Source organism: Oncorhynchus clarkii, chromosome 11 (genome assembly GCF_045791955.1).
Source record: "Oncorhynchus clarkii lewisi isolate Uvic-CL-2024 chromosome 11, UVic_Ocla_1.0, whole genome shotgun sequence".
NCBI classification, from domain to species: domain Eukaryota; kingdom Metazoa; phylum Chordata; class Actinopteri; order Salmoniformes; family Salmonidae; genus Oncorhynchus; species Oncorhynchus clarkii.
Window position 1 is genome coordinate 28,471,739 of NC_092157.1, and position 19,314 is coordinate 28,491,052.

Consider the following 19,314-nt stretch of genomic DNA (forward strand, 5'->3'; position numbering starts at 1 on the left):
TGCATAATTTTTAGTTTCACACATAAACACATTTCGACCACTGAATGCCCCCCCTCCCCCACGAACATCCAATTGGTTTCTACACGAATAAGAATATGTACATATAAATATATGGATGAGCGATGGCCGTGCGGCATAGGCAAGATGCAGTAGATGGTATAGAATACAGTATATTCAAATGAGATGAGTAATTTAGGATATGTAGACATCATTAAAGTTGTGTTGTTTAAAGTGATTAGTGATACCTAAATTAAATCTATTTTTTTGTATTAAAGTGGCCAGAGATTTGAGTCTGTAAGTTGGCAGCAGACACTCTATGTTAGTGATGGCTGTTTAACAGTCTGATGGCCTTGAGATAGATATTTTTCAGTCTCTCACCTTCTGGATAATAGCGGGGTGAACAGGCAGTGGCTCCTTGATGATCATTTTGGCCTTCCTGTGACATCGGGTGGTGTAGGTGTCCTGGAGGGCAGGTAGTTTGCCCCCTGTGATGCGTTGTGCGGACCGGACTACCATCTGGAGAGCCTTGCCGTTGTGGGTGGAGCAGTTGCCGTTCCAGGCGGTGATACAGCCCAACAGGATGCTCTCGATTGTGCATCTGTAAAAGTTTGTGAGTGTTTTAGCCAAATGTCTTCAGCCTCCTGAGGTTGAAGAGGTGCTGTTGCTCCTTCTTCACCACTCTCTCTGTGTGGGTGGAACATTTCAGTTTGTCCGTGATTTGTACTTCGAGGAACTTAAAACTTTCCAACTTCTCCACTACTGTCCTGTCGATGTGGATGGGGGGATGCTCCCTCTGCTGTTCCCCGAAGTCCACGATCATCTCCTTTGTTTCGTTGACGTTGAGTGAGTGGTTATTTTCCTGACACCACACTCTGAGGGCCCTCACTTCCTCCCTATAGGCAGTCTCGTCATTGTTGGTAATCAAGCCTACCACTATAGTGTCGTCTGCAAACTTGATGATTGAGTTGGAGGTGTGCTTGGCCATGCAGTCATGGGTGAACAGGGAGTACAGGAGAGGGCTGAGAATGCAACCTTGTGGGGCCCCAGTGTTGAGGATCAGCAGGATGGAGATGTTGTTTCCTACTCTCACCACCTGGGGGCGGACCGTCAGAAAGTCCAGGACCCGGTTGCACAGGGCGGGGTCGAGACCCAGGGCCTCCAGCTTAATGACGGGTTTGGAGGGTACTATGGTGTTAAATGCAGAGCTGTAGTCAATGAACAGCATTCTTACATAGGTATTCCTCTTGTTCAGATGGGATAGGGCAGTGTGCAGTGTGATGGCAATTGCGTGGTCTGTGGACCTATTGGGGCGGTAAACAAATTGGAGTGGTTCTAGTGTATCAGGTAGGATGGAGAGGATATGATTCTTGATTAGTCTCTCAAAGCACCTCATGATGACAGAAGTGAGTGCTACGGGGCGATAGTCATTTAGTTCAGTTACCTTCGATTTTTTGGGAACAGGAACAATGGTGACTATCTAAAAGCATATGGGCACAGCAGACTGGGATAGGGATTGATTGAATATTTCCGTGAACACACCAGCCAACTGGTCTGCGCATGCTCTGAGGACGCGGCTAGGAATGCCGTCTGGGCCGGCAGCCAAGCGAGGGTTAACACTTTTAAACATTTTACTCACGTTGGCCACGGTGAAGGAGAACCCACAGGCTTTGGTTGCGGGCTGTGTCAGTGACACTGTATTGTCCTCAAAACGAGCAAAGATGTTTAATTTGTCTGGGAGCAACACGTCGATGTCCGGCTACGGGGCTGGTTTTCTTTTTGTAATCCGTGATTGACTGTAGACCCTGCCACCCTGCCTGTTTGAGCCGTTGAATTGCGACTCTACTTTGTCTCTATACTGATGCTTTGCTTGTTTGACAGAGGGAATAGCTACACTGTTTGTATTCTGTCATGTTTCCAGTCGCCTTGCCATGATTAAAAGCGGTGGTTGGTGCTTTCAGTTTTGCACGAATGCTGCCATCAATCCATGGTTTCTGGTTAGGGAAGGTTTTAATAGTCACCGTGGGTACAACATTACCTATGCACTTGCTAACAAACTCACTCACAGGGTCAGCTAATACGTCAATGTTATCGTCTGAGGCTATCCAGAACACATTCCTGTCCACGTGATCGAAGAAATCTTGAAGCGTGGAATCCGATTTGTCAGACCAGTGCTGGATAGACCTGAGCATGGATGTTTCATGTTTTAGTTTCTGTCTATAGGCTGGGAGCAAAAAAATTGAGTCATGGTCAGATTTGCCAAAGGGGGGAGGGCTTTGTATGTGTCACACCCTGACCATAGTTTGCTTTGTATGTTACGTCTATTGTTTTGGTAGTGTTTGTGTTTAGTGTGTTTTTTCATTAAACATGAATTGTAATCTACACGCCGCATTTTGGTCCGACTCTCCTTCACATACAGAAAACCGTGACAGAATCACCCACCACAACAGGACCAAGCGGCGTGGTAAAGGGCAACAGAGGCAGCAGCAGCAGCAGCAGTGGGAGAGGCTGCACTATTTGGAGGAATTGGAAGGAAGAGGACCCTGGGCTCAGCCAGGAGAATATCGCCGCCCCAAAGAAGAACTGGAGGCGGCGAAAGCGGAGAGGCGCTGGTATGAGGAGGCAGCGCGGCGTCGTGGATGGAAGCCCGAGAGTCAGCCCCAAAAATGTATTGGGAGGGGGCTCACAGGAAGTATGGCGAAGTCAGGTAGGCGACCTGCGTCAACTTCCTGTGGTTACCGGGGGGCTAGAGAGACCGGGCAGGCACCGTGTTATGCTGTGGAGCGCATGGTGTCCCCAGTGCGGGTACACAGCCCGGTGCGGTACATTCCAGCTCCGTGCATTGGCCGGGCTAGAGTGGGCATCGAGCCAAGTGCCATGAAGCCGGCTCTACGCATCTGGTCTCCAGTGCGTCTCCTTGGGCCGGCTTACATGGCACCAGCCTTGCGCACGGTGTCCCCGGTTCGCCTGCATAGCCCAGTGCGGGCTATTCCACCTCGCCGCACTGGTAGGGCGACCGGGACCATTCAACCGGGTAAGGTTGGGCAGGCTCGGTGCTCAAGAGCTCCAGTGCGCCTGCACGGCCCGGTCTATCCGTCACCACCTCCACGCACCAGCCCTCCGGTGGCAGCCCCCCGCACCAGCCTGTCTCTCCGGCCCATCCTTACGGAGTCTCCCGCCTCTCCGGCGCTGCCGGGGTCTCCCGCCTCTCCGGCGCCGCCTGAGCCACCCGTCTGCCCAGCGCCGCCAGTGCCGCCCGTCTGCCCAGTGCCGCCCGTCTGCCCGGGGCCGCCAGTGCCGGCAGTCAGCCAGGTGCCGCCAGTCAGCCAGGGGCCGCCAGTGCCGCCAGTCAGCCAGACTCTTCCAGATCTGCCAGTCAGCCAGACTCTTCCAGATCTGCCAGACTCTTCCAGATCTGCCAGTCAACCAGACTCTTCCAGATCTGCCAGTCAACCAGACTCTTCCAGATCTGCCAGTCAACCAGACTCTTCCAGATCTGCCAGTCAACCAGACTCTGCCAGTCAGCCAGGGGCCGTCAGTCAGCCAGGGGCCGCCAGTCAGCCAGGAGCAGCCGCCCCTCTGTCCCGAGCAGCCGCCCCTCTGTCCCGAGCAGCCGCCCCTCTGTCCCGAGCAGCCGCCCCTCTGTCCCGAGCAGCCGCCCCTCTGTCCAGAGCTTCCGCCCCTCTGTCCAGAGCTGCCGCCCCTCTGTCCATTGAGAAGAGTTGCCATGGTGAGGAGGCCACGGAAGCGGACAAGGTGGGGGACTAGGACTACGGTGAAGTGGGGGCCACGTCCAGCACCAGAGCCGCCACCGCGGACAGATGCCCACCCAGACCCTCCCCTATAGGTTCAGGTTTTGCGGCCGGAGTCCGCACCTTGGGGGGGGGGTGGTGTACTGTCACACCCTGACCATAGTTTGCTTTGTATGTTTCTATGTTTTGGTTGGTCAGGGTGTGAGCTGGGTGAGCATTCTATGTTACATGTCTAGTTTGTCTAGTTCTATGTTTGGCCTGATATGGTTCTCAATCAGAGGCAGGTGTTAGTCATTGTCTCTGATTGGGAACCATATTTAGGTAGCCTGTTTGGTGTTGGGTTTTGTGGGTGATTGTCCTTAGTGTCTTGATGTCCTTGTTCTGTGTTTGTTTAAACAAGTATAGGCTGTTTCGGTTTTCATTACGTTTATTGTTTTGGTAGTGTTTGTGTTTAGTATGTTTTTTCATTAAACATGAATCGTAATCTACACGCCGCATTTTGGTCCGACTCTCCTTCACATACAGAAAACCGTGACAGTATGCATCAAGGAAGTTAGAGTAGCAATGGTCCAGAATGCTACCAGCTCTTGTCGCGCCTTCGATATGCCGATAGAATTTAGGAAGCCATGTTCTCAGATTAGCTTTGTTAAAATCCCCAGCTAAAATAAATGCAATCTCAGGATATATGGTTTCCAGTTTACATAGAGTCCAGTGAAGTTATTTCAGGGCCGTCAAGGTATCTACTTGGGGGTGGATATACACGGCTGTGACTATAATCGAAGAGAACTCTCTTGGTAGATAATGCTTTCGGCATTTGAGTGTAAGGAATTCTAGGTTAGGTGAACAAAAGGGCTTGAGTTCCTAGTGTTAGCAAACTGTATCTTACAAGTTAGGAACACAATGTGCTAGCTAGAGCTAGCAGACGGTGTTGCTCCCGCCTGCTGTGTACCAGCCTAGCTAAGCTAGCACACAGAGTCCTTTGCTACCGCCTGACGAACACCTGCCCACGCCATCGGGAAACAGTGCACGACAGGCGGGGACGAAGGACACTGTCTAACTGTGTACAGCTAGCTAGCAACAGTTGTTGACACCACCCCCTTCTTCTGTGGGGTTTATCGGCGGCTGGCATCCAACTTTATTATGCATTAACGCCACCTACTGTACTGGAGCGCCCCACCTTCTGCTTGTCCTAGCTTAAAAATTGACCAATAGAAAATTATTAGGGGTTCCTGCAGATGCAGGAATGCCCACATAAAGGAACTCTCTGAATTGCAGGCTGTAATTGCACCTTTGTCACTTTTTTTACTTCAACATTAAACACTCCAGACCAGTCAGTACTTTTGGTTGTTGACCTAACTACCTCCATGGAAGATATAGGTTGAGAGGAAGTGAGGAGGGTCTGCAAGTGCCACTTGGATAAACACGGTAAATCCAGTGTCTGGGCTGGGTTTATAAAGGGAAGGTGGACAGAGAAGGCGGATGGTACAGAGCTAAGGTAAGGCCTGCATCCTAAATGGCACCCTATTCCCTTTATGGTGAACTACTTTGACCCAGGCCCATAGGGCTTTGGTTAACAACTATATAGTAGAATAGGGTGCCATCTGGGACACATTCATCGTCTCTGGTCTGTATTGGTGGTGTGGACCTAAGGTACTATAAAGGCTCAACAGCCTTATCTCCTATTATCGCATTGATTTTCTTTTGCTTCTTTCCTCTTCCTCTTTCTTCCTCAGGGATCCATCCAGAGATCTGTGAACTCTCATCTCCCAGGGCTACCTACCTATGGGGTCTATCGTCTGCGGAAGAGAGTGTAAAAGCCTCATGATTGCAACACAGAAACCAACCTGTGGGTCTTAGAGCTAAGATAAGTAGCCTATCTATCCCCCTGACACTCACCCCTGACTGCCAGTTGCCATGGTAACTATTCACTGCTCACTCGGCCTCTGCCTTGGTACACAATACAATAAGGCAAGTGGTAGAGCAGTACCACGAGAGAGGCACGGACTAAAGCAATGAGAGAGAGAGAGGCACGGACTAAAGCAAGTAATCTGTCTGACAACAACAACAGTCCCAAGCATTCTATTCCAATCCTTTTATGCACTCTAATGTTTTGAGGAAATCACATAATATGAGCCCTCATTGACATTTCGTTCCCTGAAATGTCAACAGTGCCTAACTGTGATGTGTTTGACAATCAAGCTATGTATATTTACAAGTAGCAGGTATCTAAATATATCTGGTATTGAGTGGTTGAATGTGAAACCTTGGGTGGAGGTTTAGCCAAAGGGCATAGCTAGAGAAAACTCATAAGAAATGCACACAGACTATATTGAACGCAATAAATACCTTCATTGTCCTTGAGGGTGAAGTTGGGGTTGACAGGGATTTCGCTCAGCAAAGAGAAGGAGAATCGCTGGCCGTTTGCAAAGTCATCCTTATCCACTGCAGCGATAGTCTGAATCACCTGTTGTTTATCAGGAAAGAACAACATCAATAGCTAACTAATAATGAGTCATGACCTGTCTTCATATTAAAAACAGTGCAAACCAAAATGTGTGCACATTTTATGGTCGGCTGCTTACAAGATGTTGGATCTTAATTTGACCTTTATTGTCACATCAAAAATAATCCTGCAGTAACAGGATTTGAACGTTTGTTCTATAATGTTGCTTGATCAGTGGTTAAGCTGGCCAAAAGTAGGCTACATGAAAAGTGCAATACTGTTAATATAACTGTGTTGGTGTGGGTTTTCAGTGAATTTATGTAAATCACAAAAGCAGTAAAGTGCAGTAAACTTCTCAGTAACAAAAGAGTGATCAAATTAAGAACCTACATCTGTACGTTCATGCTTAACTAACAAGTGAACATCCAGAAGTCAGTCCTCGATACGCAATATAATGTGAACCACAGTTTAAAACATTTGCAGCGGATTTATAATTCATCATTTTGTTTAGTTATTCTGATCACATGCATCAGACATATCAATCTGACCTATGCATCATGCATAATCATCTACTTAACAAATACCCGTACTATGTCTGAAATGACACCTTTTGCATTACATTTGACCAGAGTGAATAGAGATCTGTTCAAAAGTAGTGTACTATATAGGGTACAGGGTGCCATTTCAGATGCCACCCCTGTCTTATCAAAACACTTCTCGTTGGCAACCATCTGTTGTCCTCACGTACATTTCTTTATGTGATGGAAGCTGAATTGTTGAGGGCCTATAAATTCTCGAACGTCCTACTCCAGCCTCGCAGACAGTAGGAGTTATCATCAAAGGCCTGACGAGTGCTCTCATAAATGACCCTTCTGCACGGTTGTCTGCTTGTTACCCTTAATTGGTAAGAGACTGAGAACCAGCCCAAGGAGAGGCACCCCAGGAGAAGGCTGACCCGACAGACCCCGCCACTGTGGGTAATGTTTTGATGTATACAAATGTTTTGAGGTGCACAAAACTGCTACCGCTTTGACTGCCAACCTATTTAACTTTCCGACATGTAAGGCATTCAGAAACTTTTTTTATTGGAATTAGAGGACAAGGGCTCCTCAGCTGCTTAAGGGCACTAACTTAAGGGCAATAAGCAGTTGCTACATCCATTTTTAGGACTAAAATGAATTAATGATATGTACCCATTGATTATTGAAGAATGTATAAATACCTCATGAGCTTAGTTCAACTGTCGTACCCCATCAGCATGTTTGTAAACAAAGTAAATGGAAACAAACACTATATAGCCTCAAAACTATACTTTTGATATCAAGGATGGTCAGTCCTTGCATCCATAGCTCTGTCTATGAATTTGAGTGTAGTTGGGTTGTTCCACAAAAAGAGTGCATTTTGTGTCCCTTTGATATTTTAAGTAGAAATTGAGCACCAATATAGAATTTGTAAAAGCCTAGTATGTATAGAAATGAAAGTGCCCTTTAATATAGACCACATGGAGAATTCAATAAATCAGATTTGTATATGGATAATGACTAGCTAGTGCCAAAATTCAGCATTTTGAAATGTCCATCGTTGCATCTTCTGTGACTTTTAGGAAGATTTAACCCACTCAACCACAAAATGTCTCCAAGTTTTCCCCATTATTGTAAAGTCCTACACTGTAAACATTTTCCTGTGAAATGTGTTTTGTGATTCCTTTACGTCTGTCCATCATTTTAAGTGTCCCAAACTCTCATTTTGATTCCCATGCAAAACAGCTTTTTTTATGCAACTGTTTGGTTGTTGTATTAGCGTCAATATAGACAAAACGTTGGCTGTATAATTTAGCTAGCTAGCCCAAATTTAGTTGACAGCACTGTTTATCAAGCTAGCCAGTTCATCTTGGAGAATTTCAGTTACAATTTTACAGGGTGTAGTCAGGGTACTTGTCATGAAATATGTATACTGACTATCAGATGATTTTGATATACTGGAGCATGACTATCGATGATGTCAATAAGATTGTATAACTTTTCCGTTTGGCATGTCTCTTGATGTAATGACTGTTTCAGAGTTTTGGACAACTCTTCCCTAGCTAGCCAGTTACTAGCTAACACCAGACACAAATGAAGCAGAAATCTATAAGGATATTTGCCTTGAATGAATAGAGTAAACCTCTAATTATATTTTAGCACTAGTAGACTAGCTACCTAGCTATGTAAACCACGCCCCTCTGCGAACACGCCTGCTGCAATGTTTGTTACAAGGCGGTACTTATTTAAATTAGGTAGAAGAATAAGACGATACCATTGGTGCATTAACATAAGGCTTTTTGTGATTTCACAAAAATACCTTAATAATCCTTTATTTGGCACTTAATAGGCAATTACTATAGTCTTTTTTATTTAACAACTTGAGATGGGAAACATTTTTTTATGAAGTTGAATATCTGCCCTTTATGACAAAATGTTAAAATTATGTGAAATATACTTAAAAACATTTCGTTTAACAAGTTACACTTCTCAAAAGGCACTGAATGGTAAAATTCAGTTACATTTCTCCAGCCACATCCCTCGACTTTTTACAGAAAATGATTTGTTATTGAATACGGTTACATGCACACAATAATGCGATTATTCTGGATCGATATAATAAAGTACTCTGATTAAAATGTTTACATGCTTTGCAAGAAGAACAATTTCCCTAATAATTTTGTTTACATGGACACATCTGAAATCAGGCTACCTGATGGCACTCTGATAAATGTAGAAAATGTCCAAATTTAAATAAACAATCTACCACATCTACGATGTTATTTTTGGGAAGTATATTTGATTCTGAGTTCTGACCAATAAAGTTTGTATGTGAAAACTATTCCTATGACGCATACATTCAATTGTTCTGAACTCACTTCACTCGCGTTAATGAGGGGGGCTTGCGCTACTGGTGCTGGCACATACGCAGATCAAATAAACAGCTGGAATGCCGATTAAGGTGTTTACATGTCCTAATAATTTGAAAGATTTCTCAGAAAAACAGATGTTTAATAAGCGTATGCTTACCCCCGATTTTGACCTTATGCCAATTAAGAGTGCTGTAAGGTGTTTACATGACTGTTGCATAATCTGCCTACTGCCATAATCTGTTTAATATTGAGGTTTTACTGTGCATGTACAGTAAACATACTCATTGTTTCTACTACTGATTGCTGCTTTAAGTCTATTTTTATATCTGCTGCTATATGGACCACTTAAACAGTGTGAACCACACCTATCCACCTTGACCTATCCACCTTGACATGGTTTTGCCAATTTGGCAGTTCATTTTCAGCTAAATCTCTTTTTTAGATAATAATCTTTAACTATAAACAGCTTTAAAAGCCATGTTTTATGTTTTGTTATTCAGTGTTCCTTTATTGAGTAGCACTTTCATTCAAACTCAAACTTTATGAACCCCCCTCAATTTTTTAAATAAAATATACTTATTTTCTTTAACTCAAGGTTTTGTTGCCATGGTGACACGATTAAACTCACTGTAAATGTATTAACTGCACCTTATCACCGCCCCCTCCACTCATGTGTACGCGCATGATGCTCACCTGTCCTGGTCTCGAGCTTTCACAAACAACGACCTCCTCATCTGTTTTAATTTCAGGAGGGTTGTCGTTCACATCCAACACCTGCACCGTGACTGGGACGTGGCTGAGGCGGCTGGGGTTGTCTGGATAAAACATCAACACAAACACTCATAAATAATATTAAAACACACAAGTGAGAATAGGTAGAGAAGTTAGGCAGGTCTGAATAATGTTCCTGCACCACAGTAATGAAAATGAGCTTTGTGATTTACATAAATTCTAAAATGCACCAACACAGTTATATTAACAATATTCCACTTTTCATGTAGCCTAAAACTTCGATCAAGCAATATTATGAAAAAACATTCAAGTCCTGTTGCTGCAGGATTATTTTGCTGCAACAATACAGCTACAATTAAGATCCTACATCTATATGGCAGAGGTGGGCAACATTTTTGGCTCAAGGGCCACCTCAGGATTTTGAAATTCAAGCAAGGACCGTACAGATATATATTTTTTAGCAATTTGTTTGTTGAAATCAATATGTGGGCCAGACAAGGGGTAGTTATTTGAAAATATATAAGTTTGTTACAATTAAAAATACTTTCTCTCTAGTTTTAGAAGTTCAAGAGTGGGTTCAAGTTTTTATTAACACACTAAATTAACCCCAGATACATAGCATACATCTTTGAACAAATATATTCACAAGGATGTAGAAGAATCACAAGGATATCATATTTTTAAAGCATCTTGGAGTAGGAGTTGTGGACAGCAAATTCTCCAGTGTTAAATAAAACACAATGAACACGTGGTTAAATAAAAAAAACGCTGTCTCCCGTGGGGTAGGGGACCAGTAACTTTATGATCAAACTTTATCAATATAGCAACAGTCATTTCTTTATACTTTGGTCTTGATAGTTTGATATTGTTTCATCCAGTTACCATCCAAAAACACATTTAACACAACACAATACATATTTCACAAGGCCTTATTTTGCGGGCCTAGTTTTAACCTAAAACATGGGCCTGAAACTCATTAACATTGTTTTGAAAAAAAAACATAATTATCATATTTATCCACCATGCTCTATTGCAGGTAGATTTGTTTTATTGTTTCAATATGTATATTTGCGCAATTGATTGATGAATTAATTGAGCATATGCAACTCAAATACAAATTACAAACATTTTCTAAACTAATCCAATATCTTACATGGATTTGTTGAACCCTTTAATGAAACAGTTGTTCCAGTTCAGATGCTTTAGGTAATATAATAACTTAGTATTCCCAACCCTGGCTGTCGTTTTGAATACAGGTTGCGGGTGATTAAAATAGTCAAATCTTGGATTTCCCACACGTAATGAATTCCAATAGGAATCCCTTTACAAGCCAGAATATTGTGACTTGCAGGCCTCATGTTGTGTAAACGATGAGTTTCAGGTCATTGTATTACACTCTCAGAAAAAAAAGATGTAGATTTTTTCCAAAAGGGGTACAAACAATTGTCACTGTTGTGGTAGCCTGTAAGATCATCATTTGTGCATTTAGTTATAAGTAGTGATGGGGAAATGAAGGTTTCCAGCCAATTGTATCAAAAATAGGTGCATTACTCAAGGCTTTGATCAACACAGTGTACGCTACTGGCACCTGCTGGTCAAAATAATTTAGAGCAGTCAAATTACTATAGATGACGTCCCGCACAACGTAGCGCGTCCTTTTTGTTTTCTTCCAAACCAATCAGGGGGTTGTGCGACTAAACAAAGCTCCAGACGCCATTGATAAAGTACTTCTGATAAAGTGATGAAGGCATCGGCACACTGCTTTGAGGTACACTGCTTAGCGATTAGCTGGCATCAAACGTAACATTACTTATGAAAGTGCATAATTGTACCCCATTTCATAACACAGCCCACATCAGGGCTTCAAGTAGGGTTGCAAAATTCCGGAGACTTGGTTGAAGTCCTGTTTGAAGGATTTTGATTTCCTGCTTCTGTTTCCAAGAAACTTCCAAACAGGGTTTCTGGAAAACATGGGAATTTAGAAAAGTTGCCTGAATTTTGCAACCCTACCTTCAAGTCACTTTATAATGGCTTGCAAAGTGATGTCTAATTTTTAATGGAGTCCATCAGAAGCAAAGCTATCCAACAGTTGAAAATTGTATTCACCAGCATCCTGCATTCAGAATGCATGCCATCGTTAGAATCCTCTATTTAAAATGGAACAAACATTTAAATAACCGGTGCATAATTGAATGTGCCGTGGCGGAGGTCTTTGTGGGCTATACTCAGCCTTGTCTCAGGATGGTAAGTTGGTGGTTGAATATATCCCTCTAGTGGTGTGGGGGCTGTGCTTTGGCAAAGTGGGTGGGGTTATATCCTTCCTGTTTGGCCCTGTTCGGGGGTGTCCTCAAATGGGGCCACAGTGTCTCCTGACCCCTCCTGTCTCAGCCTCCAGTATTTATGCTGCAGTAGTTTATGTGTCGGGGGGCTAGGGTCAGTTTGTTATATCTGGAGTACTTCTCTTGTCCTATTCGGTGTCCTGTGTGAATCTAAGTGTGCGTTCTCTAATTCTCTCCTTCTCTCTTTCTTTCTCTCTCTCGGAGGACCTGAGCCCTAGGACCATGCCCCAGGACTACCTGACATGATGACTCCTTGCTGTCCCCAGTCCACCTGGCCGTGCTGCTGCTCCAGTTTCAACTGTTCTGCCTTATTATTATTCGACCATGCTGGTAATTTATGAACATTTGAACATCTTGGCCATGTTCTGTTATAATCTCCACCCGGCACAGACAGAAGAGGACTGGCCACCCCACATATGCTCTCTCTAATTCTCTCTTTCTTTCTTTCTCTCCGAGGACCTGAGCCCTAGGACCATGCCCCAGGACTACCTGACATGATGACTCCTTGCTGTCCCCAGTCCACCTGACCGTGCTGTTGCTCCAGTTTCAACTGTTCTGCCTTACTATTATTCGACCATGCTGGTCATTTATGAACATTTGAACATCTTGGCCATGTTCTGTTATAATCTCCACCCGGCACAGCCAGAAGAGGACTGGCCACCCCACATAGCCTGGTTCCTCTCTAGGTTTCTTCCTAGGTTTTGGCCTTTCTAGGGAGTTTTTCCTAGCCACCGTGCTTCTACACCTGCATTGCTTACTGTTTGGGGTTTTAGGCTGGGTGTCTGTACAGCACTTTGAGATATCAGCTGATGTACGAAGGGCTATATAAAGAAATTTGATTTGATTTTGATTTGAATTGATTGTCCTGTTGGAAGGTGAACCTTCGCCCTAGTCTGAGGTATTGAGTGCTGTGGAGGAGTTTTCATCATGGATCTCTCTGTATTTTGCTCTGTTCATCCTTCCCTCGATTTTAACTAGTTTCCCCATCCCTAAAACTGAAAAACACAGTTCACCATATGGATGGTGCTAGGTTTCCTCCAGATGTAACTCTTGCCATTCAGGCCAAATAGTTCCTTTTGGTATCATCAGACCAGAGAATCTTGTTTCTCATGGTCTGAGTGTCCGTTAGGTGCCTTTTGGCAAACTCCAAGCAGGCTGTCATGTTCCTTTTACTAAGGAGTGACTTCCGTCTAGCCACTCTACCATTCCTTCTGGAAGGTTCTCCCATCTTACAGAAGATCTCTGGAGCTCTGTCAGAGAGACAATCAGGTTTTTGGTATCTCCCTGACCAAGGCCCTTCTCCCATTGCTTAGTTTGGACGGGCGACCAACTCTAGGAAGAGTCTTGGTGGTTCCAATCTTCTTCCATTTAAGAAGGATGGAGGCCACTGTGTTCTTGGGGACCATCAATGCTGCATAAATGTTGTGGTACCCTTCCCCAGATCTGTGCCTCGACACAATGCTGTATCGGCGCTGTATAAACAATTCCTTCGACCTCATGGCTTGGTTTTTGCTCTGACATGCCCTGTCAACTGTGGGCCCTTATATAGACAGTTGTGTGCCTTTCCAAATCATCAATCAATTGAATTTACCACAGGTGGACTCCAATCAAGTTGCAGAAATGCTCAAGGAAGATGGAAACAGGATGCACCTGAGCTCAATTTTGAGTCTCCTAGCAAAGGGTCTGAATACTTCTGTATAATAATAATGCATTTCAAAAAACAAAATTTGTAAAAACCTGTTTTCGCTTTGTCATTATGGGATATTGTGTGTAGATTGATGAGGGAAATCATTTTTTAATACATTTTAGATTAAGGCGGTAACTTAACAAAATATGGAAAAAGTCAAGGGATCCAAATAATTTCTGAATGCACTGTAGATATCTAAACAAACAAGTCTAAACCTGCAATAGAGCATGTTGGGGAATAAGATAGTGATGGGCGTGGTTTAGGTTCAATGTGATGTGTATGAGTTGCAGGCCGCTGTATTAGGGTAAAACTACGCCCTCAAAATAAGGCCTTATGAAAAACATATAGTATTTTGTTATACAGTGCCTTCAAAAAGTATTCAGACCCCTTGACTTATTCCACACTTTGTTGTGTTACAGCCTGAATTCAAACTGTATTAATTAGATTTTTTTCTCTCTCACCCATCTACACACAATACCCCATAATGACAAAGTCAAAACATGTTTCTAGATATTTTAGCAAATGTATTGAAAATGAAACACAGAAATATCTCATTTACATAAGTATTCACACCCCTTTGCTATGTCACTCGAAAAACAGAGCTCAGGTGCATACAATTTATTTTGAGCATCCTTGATTCTGTAAACACAACTTGATTGAAATCCACCGGTGGCCAATTAAATTGTTTGGATATGATTTAGAAAAAAACACACCTTTCTATATAATATTCAACAGTTGACAGAGCATGTCCGAGAAGAAACTATACCATGAAGTCAAGGATATGGCTGTAGCTCTCCGAGATATAATTGTGATGAGGCATATATCTTGGAAAGGGTATAAAACAATTTATAGTTTTCAATAAATGTGAAAAAAAATCTTAAAACATGTTTTCACATTGTGATTATGGGTTATTGTGTGTAGATGGGTGAGGAAAAAGGTCACTAATTAGTAAGGATCTCCACACACCTGGTTGTCTAGGGCTTAATTGAAAGGAAAAAACAAAAACCTGCAAACACTAGGCTGTCCATGGAATGAGTTTGTCACACCCTGCACTTAACAGTGTGTTCATTTAACACTGTTCCGATGTGTATATGGGTCCACAGACTCCACACTTCCAGTGTTGATTTAAGACTCAGTGTTATTTATTTATCTGGATAATTTGCTCTGTGATCTAAGATCATGTTCACATTGGCTAATCGTATTAATTAAGATCTTAACTGCAAAACTGATCCAATATCAGCACTCATACTCTGAGGCACTTTATGAATACAGGTCCTTAAGTAAAGAAAACACAAACTGATAAATTGGTTTCCAATGCATCTTACTTTGCACACCAAAGACATATTGTGTACTTAAAATGGACTTGTATCACACTGTTTCTACATTAGATTTTCTAATAAAACAAAAAACTAAACTATTCAGCAAGATATTCTAGAAGTAGGAGAAGTCATGAAGCAATGTGTTTCTTAACTTGGAAGCCAAATAAACATAAAAAACAATATATTTTAGTATGTTTTAGTTCATTCATGTTGTGGTTGATGGATCATTTGGTCCCCAAGCTTGCATAGGCGATTATTCAGCATATCAGAGTAAGGGCCCAGTCTACTAAACCATGTGCCGGTGTCCATTCATGTGTATATGGACCATTCTCTCTGGCTGACGAATAACAGCTCTGATTTTGCTGATGCATTCAAGGGAAATTTCATGCATTTATGCAAGTACTGTATACTGAACAAAAACATAAACAAAACATGTAATGTGGCAGTCCCATGTTTCATGAGCTGAAATAAAAGATTGCAGACATTTTTCAAATGCACAAAAAGCTTATTTATCATTTCTTTATATCCCTATTAGTGAGCATTTCCCCTTTGCCAAGATAATCCATCCACCTGACAGGTGTGGCGTATCAAGAAACTGATTAAAAAGCATGATAAATACACAGGTGCACCTTGTGCTGGGGACAATAAAAGGCCAATCTAAAATATACAGTTTTGTCATACAACACAATAGCAAACCTGACTCAGTTACACCAGCTCTGTCAGGTGAATTTTGGCCCATTACTCCTAACTTATTTTTTTCATAATTTTTTATTTAACCAGGTAGGCTAGTTGAGAACAAGTTCTCATTTTCAACTGGCCAAGATAAAGCAAAGCACTGCATCACAAACAACAACACAGAGTTACACATGGAATAAACAAACATTGATTGCCTTAAAACATTCCATGTTGCGTTCATATTTTTGTGCAGTGTACATGTAATGTATATTAGGTGCTCAATTTACTGAAACAGCATATTGAAATCATTCGAGGTGATACAAGGGAACACTTGTGTGAATTTTGTTATTGCTCTGCATCATGTTGAGATTTTTCATGCCGAGATGATAATTTTCCATCTGCAATAGTGACACATTATCTCTTTTTAAATGTTATGATACTACAGTATATCATATGACAATACACATACTATGAGTTTACAATCTGGAGAAAAAGCTGCAAAGCATGGTACAGTATATTCTCCACTTTATGCCAGTTTCCCAGACAGAGATTAGGCCTAGCCCGAGACTAAAAAGCACTTTCAATGCACGGAAATAAACGAGTGAGAGTACATGCAGTAAACAGACCAATGGAATGCAGACATATATATTTGGCTATTTTCACTGCAGAATGTAGAAGTTGTCATTTTTGGCTTTAGAAAAAATATCTGGTAGTTTGAATAAACTGGTAGCATAACACAAACAAATGGCTGTAAATTTACTGTAAAACTTTTACATTTAGCTGCTATAATCTATATTACAGTACAGTCCTGTAAAGAGCAATGAATTATGGCCTCAATGGCATTCCGCTACACTGCTGCAAAATTACAGCAAATACAATGTTGTGGGGAGCAAAATAATCTCTGGCTCATTAACATATTTTGAGCTACCATTAGTGAGAATGCTGCACCCCACAGACTATATTTACTGGATTTCAGTACCATAGTGTATTTTTGGACTTTATGGAATTTACTGATTCGGTACCACTCAACAGCCTTTTGTGGCTGCATGGTATTGTTAAAGTTCTCTAATTAACACATTTTGGAGGTGTGCCTTATAAGACGCAATACTTCTTGCACCTGTTAGAGTACTGTACCAATATAAGTGATTTGTGGTAGTAGTTCCCTAGAAATTTAATGTGTATAGGGAACAGATCAGAGTGCCAGCATGTCGCAAACCCTTAATTGGGGAGTTTTTAGCCTTGTCCTTTTGATCTGTTTGCCCTGTAGTCACTGCCAGTTTGTAAGCCTTTGTTTAGGCCTAGGGGAGTGCAAGTGATAAAAAAACACAAAATGTTTTGGAGTACGCTGTAATATATAATTCCATATTCACTTTTAGCAATTGCTGTAGATGTATTAAAATGTAATTTAACAATAAATTACTGTTATGCTATATATTTACTGCAGCACCCGTGAGTCAATCAAAGCAACATAATAAAACAATCCCCATCAAAATCCGTCAGTTTAAGCTAGAGATATTTTTGCATGTGCTGTGTCTCAAAACACTGCATCTACCTATGTTGGCCTTCCATATCTGCAGTGTTTGTCAGACCATGAGACATCCCGAAAATCTGTCTTCTCAGGACGTATGTAGCGTCCGAATGGTTTGGCGTGCAAACTATTACGAAATACGTTTTTCTCTACGACCCCCCACAAGGATCACGGGACTCGTCTGAAATCGGTAATGCTGTTGTGCCAACTTCTGTCTATAGCGTCCGAACTGTTTGAGCTACAGACTAACATATATTATGGGACTAATGACTTGTCTGAAGGTAACACATACAAACTAATGGAAGTATGGAGGTAGTTATATACAGTGCCTTGAGAAAGTATTCGGCCCCCTTGAACTTTGCGACCTTTTGCCTCATTTCAGGCTTCAAACATAAAGATATAAAACTGTATTTTTTTGTGAAGAATCAACAACAAGTGGGACACAATCATGAAGTGGAACAACATTTATTGGATATTTAAAACTTTTTTAACAAATCAAAAACTGAAAAATTGGGCGTGCAAAATTATTCAGCCCCTTTACTTTCAGTGCAGCAAACTCTCTCCAGAAGTTCAGTGAGGATCTCTGAATGATCCAATGTTGACTTAAATTACTAATGATGATAAATACAATCCACCTATGTGTAATCAAGTCTCCGTATAAATGCACCTGCACTGTGATAGTCTCAGAGGTCCGTTAAAAGCGCAGAGAGCATCATGAAGAACAAGGAACACACCAGGCAGGTCCGAGATACTGTTGTGAAGAAGTGTAAAGCCGGATTTGGATACAAAAATATTTCCCAAGCTTTAAACATCCCAAGGAGCACTGTGCAAGCGATAATATTGAAATGGAAGGAGTATCAGACCACTGCAAATCTACCAAGACCTGGCCGTACCTCTAAACTTTCAGCTCATACAAGGAGAAGACTGATCAGAGATGCAGCCAAGAGGCCCATGATCACTCTGGATGAACTGCAGAGATCTAGAGCTGAGGTGGGAGACTCTGTCCATAGGACAACAATCAGTCGTATATTGCACAAATCTGGCCTTTATTGAAGAGTGGCAAGAAGAAAGCCATTTCTTAAAGATATCCATAAAAAGTGTTGGTTAAAGTTTGCCACAAGCCACCTGGGAGACACACCAAACATGTGGAAGAAGGTGCTCTGGTCAGATGAAACCAAAATTGAACTTTTTGGCAACAATGCAAAATGTTATGTTTGGAGTAAAAGCAACACAGCTGAACACACCATCCCCACTGTCAAACATGGTGGTGGCAGCATCATAGTTTGGGCCTGCTTTTCTTCAGCAGGGACAGGGAAGATGGTTAAAATTGATGGGAAGATGGATGGAGCCAAATACAGGACCATTCTGGAAGAAAACCTGATGGAGTCTGCAAAAGACCTGAGACTGGGACGGAGATTTGTCTTCCAACAAGACAATGATCCAAAACATAAAGCAAAATCTACAATGGAATGGTTCAAAAATAAACATATCCAGGTGTTAGAATGGCCAAGTCAAAGTCCAGACCTGAATCCAATCGAGAATCTGTGGAAAGAACTGAAAACTGCTGTTCACAAATGCTCTCCATCCAACCTCACTGAGCTCGAGCTGTTTTGCAAGGAGGAATGGGAAAAATTTTCAGTCTCTCGATGTGCAAAACTGATAGAGACATACCCCAAGCGACTTACAGCTGTAATCGCAGCAAAAGGTGGCGCTACAAAGTATTAACTTAAGGGGGCTGAATAATTTTGCACGCCCAATTTTTCAGTTTTTGATTAGTTAAAAAAGTTTGAAATATCCAATAAATGTTGTTCCACTTCATGATTGTGTCCCACTTGTTGCTGATTCTTCACAAAAAAATACAGTTTTATATCTTTATGTTTGAAGCCTGAAATGTGGCAAAAGGTCGCAAAGTTCAATGGGGCCGAATACTTTCGCAAGGCACTGTATGT

The 19,314-nt window shown here is 42.2% G+C and overlaps 1 protein-coding gene across 3 annotated transcripts in view; it reads right to left on the reverse strand.

The window, feature by feature from the left end:
• Positions 1–19,314, reverse strand: part of LOC139420429 (cadherin-18-like) — a 409,544-nt gene that overhangs the window by 18,968 nt on the left and 371,262 nt on the right. For all 3 annotated transcript variants that reach the window (XM_071170551.1, XM_071170553.1, XM_071170554.1), the window contains 2 exons: positions 9,779–9,900; positions 6,096–6,213 (listed from right to left, as the gene is read on the reverse strand). In XM_071170551.1, coding sequence (XP_071026652.1) covers positions 6,096–6,213; positions 9,779–9,900 — 240 coding nt within the window. The remainder of the gene's footprint in view (positions 1–6,095; positions 6,214–9,778; positions 9,901–19,314) is intronic.